At 56.1% G+C, this 10,456-nt stretch overlaps 2 protein-coding genes across 3 annotated transcripts; both read left to right on the plus strand.

Annotated features, from left to right (window-relative positions):
- The first annotated feature begins 657 nt into the window (after positions 1 to 657).
- Positions 658 to 4,891, plus strand: Ttc36 (tetratricopeptide repeat domain 36). Its single transcript, XM_042682910.1, has 3 exons — positions 658 to 969; positions 1,808 to 1,996; positions 4,591 to 4,891. The coding sequence occupies exons 1-3, from the start codon at positions 855 to 857 to the stop codon at positions 4,851 to 4,853; spliced, it is 567 nt and encodes a 188-aa protein (XP_042538844.1). The 5' UTR covers positions 658 to 854; the 3' UTR covers positions 4,854 to 4,891.
- A 518-nt stretch (positions 4,892 to 5,409) lies between these two features.
- On the plus strand, positions 5,410 to 9,639 carry Tmem25 (transmembrane protein 25). 2 transcript variants are annotated; one of them, XM_042682909.1, is made up of 8 exons: positions 5,410 to 5,584; positions 5,855 to 6,166; positions 6,942 to 7,232; positions 7,440 to 7,571; positions 7,889 to 7,919; positions 8,026 to 8,126; positions 8,299 to 8,385; positions 8,502 to 9,639. In XM_042682909.1, the coding sequence occupies exons 1-8, from the start codon at positions 5,515 to 5,517 to the stop codon at positions 8,573 to 8,575; spliced, it is 1,098 nt and encodes a 365-aa protein (XP_042538843.1). In that variant the 5' UTR covers positions 5,410 to 5,514; the 3' UTR covers positions 8,576 to 9,639. The 2 variants fall into 2 exon arrangements, with proteins under 2 accessions (XP_042538843.1, XP_042538842.1); XM_042682908.1 differs by having other exon boundaries at positions 5,413 to 5,584; positions 8,296 to 8,385.
- The last annotated feature ends 817 nt before the right edge of the window (positions 9,640 to 10,456 follow it).

Consider the following 10,456-nt stretch of genomic DNA (forward strand, 5'->3'; position numbering starts at 1 on the left):
CACTGTGAGTAAAAAAAAAACAAAAGCTGAGTGAGAGTCCCTGAGTTCAAGTCCCATTACCAGCACAACAAAAAGATAGACTCACAAAGTGCACTCCCTGTGGCCGCCTTTTGGTCCCACTGCTTCCTGGCTGCCTTAACCTGGATTTCTTCCCTTCACTCAGCAGTGACCTGTGTTCAGGATCCAACATGCTGGATGTGAGGAAAGGGTCAAGAGGACAGAGGAATAGTTCCCTTCATCCAGTTCCCTTTGCCCTTCATCCCTTTATTTTTATTTTTTGTCGGTTGTGGGGCTTGAACTCTGGGCTTGGGCACTGTCCCTCAACTCTTCAGCTCAAAGCTACTGCTCTACCACTTGAGCCACAGCACCACTTCTGGTTTTCTGGTGGTTCATTGGAGATAAGAGTCTTGTGATGTTCCTGCCCGGGCTGGCTTTGAACCTAGATCCTCAGATCTCAGCCTCCTGAGTAGCTAGGATTGCAGGTCTGAGCCAACAGCACCCAGCTTCATCCCCACTTTATCCAGGGAAAGTCAAGCTATGACTTCTAAACTGTGACTGACAAAAACATTCCAGCACCTTCCACCTTAAGGTTGAGACTGGATCTGTTTATTTTGGTAAGAGCACGTGTTCAGTTGAGAAATCATTGCAAATATTCTGCTAAGCCAAGGTCACTAACCCCAATCATGGAGGTTGAACTTACACTAGAGCCAAGGAATGGGAGGCACTTCTGGGGGGAGGTCCCCAAACAGAATCTCCTCCTTTAAAATCAGTTACCTGTGGGGCGCTGTGACCTCACCCCAGCACCCTGCCTCTTTTGTCCTCAATCCCCTCTCCAGACTTCATTCGGGAGCACCATGGGGACTCCGAATGATCAGGCAGTGTTGCAAGCCATCTTCAACCCTGACACCCCCTTTGGAGATGTAGTGGGATTGGACCTGGGAGACGAAGCAGAGAAGGATGAAGATGAAGGTGAGCCTTTGACCTTGGCCTGTGGCTCTGCACACAGGCACCAAGGAGGAAGGGACCAGGGCTGCTGCTTCCTCCTAGCTGGGTTACTGACATCGGAGTTGGAGGCTGGCTCGTGTTGAGTGTACAGTGCGGGGGTTGGCAAGAGACATTCTGCCAGCAGGGTGCCAAAGCCTCACTGTTGGGTGATGTTAAACTCTTAAACCTTTGTCAACACAATGTTATCTCCCACAGAATGGAGGACAAACGGGATAAGGGGATAGTGGCTCAGTTGACTAGTCTTGACCTAGCCCCCAGAGCTGCCATTTATTTACACTATTATAACAAGGTCAGCCCTGAACTTCCTTCTGCAGAGGAAGCACGCTTAGCAGCGACCCCTAGTGGAGGATGCCCTTGTTCTAGACAGGTGACACTCAAGCCTCACTGAAACTACAGGCTGAAAGGCTGAGGAATACATCTGGGGGGGCTTTTCACACCCTAGGAGTGTCATGGCGGCCTTTAAGGGGCAGAGTAGTGCAGTAAAATGAGAACCAGTGGAAGCTAGAGCCAGGAAGATGAAAGCTTCCACCTTAGAACTTAAAGACTGTGACCTTGACTACGTTATTGACCTAGAAACGAGTTTGGACTACTGTTGGCCAGGAGGAGTCCCAGGGCCCTTTTCCAAATTCCTTTGGGCCTTAGGTAGTAATGTTAGCTCCTCGCCTTGAGCTCAGTGTTACTTACCCACACGCTGCAACTCACCCCTGCCATGGTCCACACTGGGCTGGCTCAGCTCCCAGGATTCCATCCTCATTCCTGGGTCCCTCTGTCCTGTGTGCGCTCCCCTCACCCCCTTGTGCAGATGGAGTTTTCCCTCAAGCACAACTGGAGCAGTCTAAAGTCCTGGAGCTGCAGGGGGTGATGGCAGCAGAGGCGGGTGACCTCAGCACAGCCCTGGAGAAGTTTGGCCAGGCCATCTGCCTGCTGCCGGAGAGAGCTTCTGCCTACAACAACCGAGCGCAGGCCAGGCGGCTCCGTGGAGATGTGGCAGGTGAGGGGACACACCTGGGAACCTCTGCAGAAAGTGTCTCTCGAGGGCACTGAGATGAGCTGGCAGAGCAGGGGCGTGGGGGATGAGTGCCTGGGATTTGGAGTGGGCCCTGCTAACTTGTGGGATACTGTGAAAGAAGATCCTGTAATCCATTCGTTTAAGGACTATCTGATGAAAGCCTATGGAATAGCAGTGGGCTAGGGCAGAGGACACAAAGATAAGAAATGCACTGCCTACAGCTGACATTTACATAGTAGTTCCTATTTGCCATGCATTAAATGCTTTACATATGAGCCATAGAAACAACCTGAAAAGTCATATCTAGTGTTATCCATGTTAAAGATGCAGAAACTGAAGCGAACGTTAAGTGTGCTCAGGCTCCTCCAGCCCAGAAGGGACAGAGCTGGGATTTAAGCCAGGTGGTAGCACTCTTAATCCACATGATCCTGCTCTTGGGGTTGGTCATAGTTTAGAGCAGAACATAATGAGTTGACGGGCATGAGGGGGGCAGATAAGAGCTGCTCCTGGAGCAGGTGGGCAGCATGAAAAGATTGGGAAGTGAGCTCACAGAGGTGGGCAGGGCCAGGTGGCAATGAACGCAGTGTGTCAGAGATTGCACGTGTGTGTGTGTGTGTGTGTGTGTGTGTACACACCTGTACTGAGGCTTGAACTCAGAGCCTCACATTCTTGCTCAGCTTTTTCACTCAAGACTAGTCTTCTACCACTTGAACCCCTTCTGGTTTCTTGCTGGTTAATTGGAGATAGTCTCATGGAATTTTCTGCCCAGACTAGCTTCAAACCATGATCCTCAGATCTGAGCCTTCTAAATATAGCTAGGATTACAGGCAGGAGCTCCCAGCCCCCAGCTCAGGTTGGCCTCTTGAAAACATGTACCTAGAAGTTTCAGAGGTAGGGTAACTGGGTCAAACCTACTACACTGAAGATAAACTGGCTGGCACAGGAAACCATGGTGCAATGAGCCAGGCTGATGGGAATATGGAACCCACAGAGACCTAATGGGGAATGAGGTAACAGGATTAGTAGTACACGTGTTCCTGGAACCAAAAATACCAACCAGAGAGTCTGGACTCCATTCTGAGACAATAGAGAATCCTCCAAAGCCTTTCCAGGCTGGCCTGCCCTGTGCTGATGAAGTCAGCTTGCAAAGCAAAACTCCTGAGTGGAACAGGTTGACTCCATCTAGAAAGCTCCCCCAGACCAGCTCTGCAGAGGGAAACTGAGCAACAGCACAGTCTGAGAGCTTCCCCATCAGCAGCCTGGGTGGGGTGAGCACAGCTGGTGTCAGTTCTGGGAACCAAGTCCTGGAACTGTGACGCTCAGCCTTGCTCCAGGACGGGGCTGAGCTCCCAAGGCCCCTGTGGCACTCTCTAGGAGCCTAGCATGAGTGTGAAGCAGAGCCCAAGAGAAAGCAGCTAGACTCCAACTAGCTGCCTGAGGTTCTGAGTTCAGAGCTCAGAATCCCAACCCAACTCTTTTGTATTATATAAGGATCATAAAAATGAAGCTGGGAACCTCCTTCCAAAGAAATGAGATACACAATACTGAAGATGATAGAGAATGAGGAAAGGTAGCGAGCTCAGTAAACAGCAGAGAGCAGTTCTAAATAACGCAATGGAAGGAAGGGGGGGAGGGGAGAGCCCTCAGAAAGGAAATGTTGAGAAAGTGCTTTTATAGCTGAGAGATACATTGGTCCCTGGGATTCAGAGTAAGGCCCTGACACAGGATTTATACTTAGTAACTTCTCTGTGGAATTGCAGGGACAATGGGCCAGAATCAATACTGTGATCATTCAGTCTCCCAGCAACCTTCATTACTTGTTTTTTTGTGTTTGAAGGAACTGTGTGTGCGTGCGTGCGTGTGAGTGTGTGTTTGCACGCACGTTCTGGTGGTGGGGATTGAACTAAGGGACTTGCACTCTTGTCCAGCTTTTTGTTCACAGCCAGCACTCTACCATTTAATCTGTGCCTGCAGTCTAGTATTTTATTGGTTAACTGACGACAGTCACGTGGGCATTTCTGCCTTCAAAGCAAGATCTTCCAAATCTCAGCCTCCTGAGTAAGCAGGATTACCAGGATGAGCTATAAACACCCAGGTACTAAGAGTTTGTACTTGCTAGGCTGAGGCTCTTACCACTTAACCCACACACCCAGCCCAGCTTTTTGCTATTTATTTTGGGAGATGGGAGTCTAGTGGACGTTTTCCTGCCTGGGCTGGCCTCAAACCACAATCCTCTAGGTCTCAAGTCTCCTGAGCAGCTAGAACTATAGGCGTGACCCACTGGCGGGCGGGAAGGCTCATGTCGTGGTGAACCATGCAAGTCCTAGGCTTTTGGGGCAGCTCTGCCTCAACTGTCTGTGAAGCCAAGGGCAAGCCTCCGCCCTTCCACCTAGACCGGTGTAATGGGAGAAGCGGTCCCTTCAAGTCCCAAATGTCTGCTCCGAGCTGGGGTGTGTGTGGCGGGGGAGGGATAAAAATCTCCCGAGAGCCTCCGGGGGTCCTGAATGACAGGTGGGCGGGGCCCGGGCGTCGGGAGCGCGCCGCTGATCCCGCCTCACCCCCACCCCTTCGCGCAGGCGCCCTGGAGGACCTGGAGCGCGCCCTGGAGCTGAGCGGCGGCCGCGGCCGCGCCGCCCGCCAGGCCTTCGTGCAGCGCGGGCTGCTGGCGCGGCTGCAGGGCCGGGACGAAGATGCCCGCAGGGACTTCGAGCGGGCGGCGCGGCTGGGCAGCCCCTTCGCGCGGCGCCAGCTGGTGCTGCTCAACCCTTACGCCGCGCTGTGCAACCGCATGCTGGCCGACATGATGGGGCAGCTGTGCGGCCCCCGCCACGGACGCTGAGCACGAGGGGGCGGGGGACGGGACGGGAGGGGACCCTGAGCCAATAAAGCTGCGAGGCCTCGCCGCGCGACTGCGTCCTCTGTGTGTCCGCCCTCGCGCCCCACGCACACCGCAGCGCGCACGGCCCCGCCGCGGCAGCCGGACGGGCATCGATTGGTCCTGCCTGGCGCAGACCCCGCCCTGGTCAGGGACTGCGGCGCCCGGCAGACCTGAGCAGTGGCTCCCCGAGGGCGCCAGGTGAGCCGCCGGGACGCTGCGGTGACACCCCCCGCCCGGCACCCATCTCCGCCAGACCCTCCTCCTCGGCCCAAGGCCGTCAGGATTGGAAAAGGGGCCTATGGCGAGGGAGGGGAGAGGGCAGGCGAGGGGCCGGGGTCGGAGGAAGGGCGACCTGTTGGGGGCAGGGGGCGTGTAGACCGACTGCGCGCGCAGCCCGGCGCGGCTGGCGTCCCCGCGGCCGGGGCTGGGAGCGGCGCCGCGCGTGCGGCCGTGCGGGCTGGGTCAGTGCCTTTCAGCTTCGCTGCTCCGGTCCTCGCCGTGGCCTCGGCGGGCCCGTCTACATCCCCGACTCCCGGGAGGGTTGCGAGGCCCGCCCACTCTCCCCGGGCGGCCCCCGGGGCCTGCTCGCCGCAGCCTGGACCCCAGGCCCTGGCCAGCCACCATGCGGCCGCCTGCGGGCCCAGCCACGCTCCCGCGCGCACTGCTGCTCCTGCCAGTCCTTCTGGGCTCAGGTACACCCCTGTTCGTTCCTTGGTTAAGTGCTTGTGGGAGCCAGAGTCCCTTTGGCGCCTTCTGCCCGCGTCTTCCCTCGGGGTACCCACCCACGCCGGGCCCCGAGGGCCAAGCCTCCCCTCCCGCCCCTTCCTAGCCTAGGGTCAGCTGAGAGAACTGAGCTGCCCTGTCTTTTGGCATGCTGCCCTTCTGTAACTGAACCTCATCCTGGTCACAGAGCAGAACCCACCTTCCCCAGCCCTTCCCAGAGACCACCTGCTATGTTCCAGGTTGGGGGGAATTGGCACCCCAAATTGATGGTCAGACCTGGGCAGAGCGGGCACTTCGGGAGAATGAACGCCATGCCTTCACCTGCCGGGTGGCAGGAGGTCCTGGCACGCCTCGATTGGCCTGGTACCTGGACGGACGGCTCCAGGAAGCCACCACCTCAAGACTTCTCAGTGTGGGTGGGGAGGCCTTCTCCGGAGGTACCAGCACCTTTACTGTCACTGCTCAGCGGGCCCAGCATGAGCTCAACTGCTCCCTGCAGGACCCAGGCCGTGGCCGGTCAGCTAATGCCTCCGTCATCCTCAATGTGCAGTGTGAGTACCTCTGGAGCCTCGGCAGCAGGAAGGGGGTGTTCAGCGGGACTTTTTGTTGTTTTTTCAGGTAGGCTCTCACCATTTAGGCCAATTGGCTTCAAGCTCCCAATCCTCCTTTGCCTCAGCCTCTCACAGGCTCAGATTTCAGGCATTGCCAGGATGCCCAACTTGAGCAGGACATTTAGCAAACACTTATGATACCTTACAAAGAGTAACTGTCTTTTCCCTCACACTGACCCTATGAGGGAATTTCCTCTGTGTGTGTGTGGGGGGGGGGGGGGGGTGGCATGCGCAGTATTGGGACTTGAACTCAGGACTTGAGCTCTCCCTTGGCTTTTTGGCTTATACTAGCATTCTGCCATTTGAGCTACACCCCTACTTTTTTCTATTAATTGGAGATGAAGAGTCTCTTGGGTTTGTCTGCCCTGGGCTGGCATTGAACCTCACTGCTCAGATTTTGGTCTCCTGAGTAGCTAAGATTACAGGCATGAGCCGCTGGCTTATATTACAGAGGGGTAAAATGAGCCATAAAGAGGGTAAGCAGTCTGCCCAAGGACGCATGGGATAAGAAGCAAGGCCAGGCTGTGGATCCAGACTCTCCTGGATTTATATTCTTAATCATTGTGAGAAGCCGTCTCGGTAGCAAGCCCAGCCGTCCTGTTCTTTGGTGTTCACTTGTAAAAGGCTCAGGACTCCCTTCTCCCACCCAGTTGGGGAAGAAATGCCCGAGTAGGAGGGCTATGCTGAGAGTGGATTGTTCTCTGCTCTGCCCTAGTTAAGCCGGAGATTGCCCAGGTTGGAGCCAAGTATCAGGAGGCTCAGGACCCAGGCCTCCTGGTTGTCTTGTTTGCTTTGGTGCGTGCCAACCCACCTGCCAATGTCACCTGGATTGACCAAGATGGACCAGTGACTGTCAACACCTCTGACTTCCTGGTGCTGGATGCTCAGAACTACCCCTGGCTCACCAACCACACTGTGCAGCTGCAGCTCCGCAGCCTGCCACACAACCTCTCGGTGGTGGCCACCAATGACGTGGGTGTCACGAGCGCCTCGCTTCCAGCTCCAGGTGAGCAGCACGGGCAGCTGGTCCAGCGAACCCGCGGGTGCACGTGGGGATCACAGCACAGAAACAGAATTTGGTGGCCACTGAGCGGGCTTTGTGAATAAGCTAGCCCAGCTTCCTTGGGCAGGAAGGGCCGGGTTGTCTGTCATCTGTGACACGGAAGGGTTGGGGTCCCATGCATTCGGAGCCTAACTGGCGGGCACCCTGCAGGACTCTGGGCCGCCCGGGTGGAGGTGCCACTGCTGGGCATCGTTGTGGCCGGAGGGCTTGCCCTGGGCACCCTCGTGGGCTTCAGCACCTTGGTGGCCTGCCTGGTCTGCAGGAAAGAAAAGAAAATCAAAGGTAGGGCCAGGCGCTGGGGCCGAGGGTGGCTGGAGGATGGAGGCGGGGTTGGGAGGCAGCAAGGGTGGCAGGCGGAGCTGGGCACACGTCATCTGACCTGTGCGGAGCAGCTGCAGGGGGTGGCTGTGGTAAGGCTATGGGTAGCAGGAGAAAGCACTGGAACCCGTCTCTGATCCTAGAGCGAGGGCTGAGAGACCCCTGTTGCCTGAGGGTCCCAGGTCTGAGAGGGCATATGGGGGGCAGCCCAGCGTGAGCGGGCTCAGTGACTCATTAGCATAATTTCTTTGTCCTTATTAGCATAATGTCTTTGTCCTCAGGTCCTTCCCGGCGCCCATCTCTGATCTCTAGGTAATTCTTCCTGGTGCTGGGTGGAGGGAGGCGTGAGGAAACGTGGGGTTCTGAGAGGTCTGAGGAGGTAGGCCACAGAACATCAAAGCACTATGCCACCCCATAGTGACTCCAACAACCTGAAACTCAACAATGTGCGCCTACCGCGGGAGAATATGTCCCTCCCGTCCAACCTTCAGCTCAACGACCTCACTGCCGATCCCCGAGGTACATGTAGGACCCTGCTCTTTGCCCGTGCTTTATCTTCAGAAGAGCTTCTGAAAAGGCTGTGGAACTTAGGAGGAAGGGAGGAAGGGACTGGGCGTCCTTGGGCACAGCCCTCATCCTGGGTATATCTCCATTCCCCTTCCCCCGCCCAACACACACGGTCACCCAGCAGGGAAACCAGTAGAACAACCAATGGCTCGGAACAGCAGCCGGCCAGAGCTTCTGGAAGCTGAGACTGGGGGCCTTCTCACCAGCCGAGGTACTGGGGAGGAAGGGGCCCCTTGCCTGTCTGCCCCGCCATATGTAGTGAAAGCAGCCTGAGGCTAGGGGACAGGCCCTTCAAAGTGAGCCTTCTGGGGAACTTTGACCCCGCAGGCTTCATCCGCCTGCCCATGCTGGGCTACATCTACCGAGTGTCCAGCGTGAGCAGCGATGAGATCTGGCTGTGAGCTGCGTGGGGGAGAGGGGAGCGCTGCCCCTGGGCACCCCCAGCCACCCCCTGCCCCGCTGGGTTGCCAGCACGAAGAGGCCCGTGCTGCTGCTGCCTGCTGGCACTCCCGCAAGGAGTCCCCCGGGAGCTGTGTGTGACATTGCAGTTGCGCTGGGATCAGATGCACGAGGCAGGACTGCCAACCAGAACTCGGTCCTTTGCGCTTCCTGGTGCCTAGGCCCAGGCAGTGGACGCTGGCCAGGTGAGTTTCGGTGTCACCTGTATGGTGTAGGCTGCTAGGTGCCCACACGGACTCCTCGGCACCTGTGCAGGAGGCCCGGAGGCTGCCTGCCGGCTTGAGGGACAAAGAGGGCCCTGCATGTCCTTCCGACACTATGTAGCTTTGTTCCCTCAGGGAGAATGTAGTCCCCTACGAGCTGCACAGGAACAGCCTAGGCCCTGGGGCCATTGGCAAGCACAAAGAGCCCCTTTTGCTGCACACCTCTGCCCTTTCCCACCTGGGCCCCACCTCCTCTTGGGCACTGTAGTCTACGCCCTGGGCCTCCTCCTGGTTGGGCTCTGGAAGCCCCCTTGGCCCTGCACCCATGGTGTTGGGGAGGGAGAGAGGTGACTAGTTTGGTGGCATCCAGGGTAGCATGAAGCTATGCATCGTTTTTTCCTGTTAGCACTTTAAGCACATCCCCTAGGGGACGGGGTGCGAGGGCCTGGAGCCCCGTTGGCTTCCCCAAGTTTCCTGTGATTCACTGTGTCGCGAGTTCTCAGGATTGATGGTTTCCCTCTCAGCATGTCTCCCTCCCACGGACCCCAGCCCCACATCAGCCGGAAGCCCCCGTCCTGCACCATCGTGTTCTTTAGGGGTTGGTTGTAAGCAGGGACAGAGGGACATGGAGAAAAAGGGAGACCAGATACCCCCAAATGACCTCAGAATGCTTTAAGAAGCAACATGGAAGTGCTTGAATAACAGAGTGCAGAGTATATTTTTCCCTTGTTGCTCTCTTGTTTTGTAATTGTTCTCACATTATTGCCCAGGACAGTGCTGAGCACAGTAAACTCAAACATGAAGATGATGTCTCTGCTTCATTTTTTCAAATACATTTTTAAATTTATCCTTTTTAAAGTCAGTGTTTGTAAGGAACGCCTCCTCTCTCGGTATGTGTTCCGTGTGTAGAGTAGGCTGACAGTGTAGCACGTTAGCATCATCTCTGCGCCTCTCGGCTCCCTTGTGCCTTTGGGATCCTCCGGCATCTCTGTAGCCAGTTTTCCACGTTGAACAGCCTTTGTGAGACACAACTAGCATGGCTGCAGGCTTCCTGAAGGGAGCATAGCTGATGCACCCCAAAATATTCCTTGAATTTGTCCACGTATTCCAAGCCACTGTCATCTCCCACTTGGATTACTGCAATAGCCAGGCTCCTGGGGCCACAACAGACAGGGCTGCCGCTGGCAGGTGGGTGGCTGTGAGCAAGCAGAGAGAGCCCTCCCATCCTGGCCAAAGTAAATTTCAGGAGAGAAGTGGTTCTTTTAAACAGAAAGCCATCAGTTCCCCAGCTGGATGGCCCCTGAACCAGCTCAGTTCTGATACTGCGAGGTAGCTCTCAGACTGTTTCCCTTGCTCTGACTTCAGATGCTAGGTCCAGGTTGTTTAATCTGCGTTCTGATCCACCAGAAATTGATGGAGTTCCCATCACCCCTCCTTGAGTTTCACTCATTAGTGTGAGCGGCTGACAGCCCTGAGCGCCACTGCTGGCTTATGGCAAAGGACATTACAAAGGACAGGGATGCATGGGGTGCGAGCATGAGATGTGAAGGGAGGGATGAGTGCGCGAGGGGAAACGGCAAGCCTCCCGTCCTCTCTAGGCCTGCCATCTTTTAGGAAGCT

Source organism: Dipodomys spectabilis, unplaced genomic scaffold (genome assembly GCF_019054845.1).
Source record: "Dipodomys spectabilis isolate Male_0828 unplaced genomic scaffold, ASM1905484v1 ptg000076l, whole genome shotgun sequence".
In the NCBI taxonomy this organism is placed as follows: Eukaryota; Metazoa; Chordata; class Mammalia; order Rodentia; family Heteromyidae; genus Dipodomys; species Dipodomys spectabilis.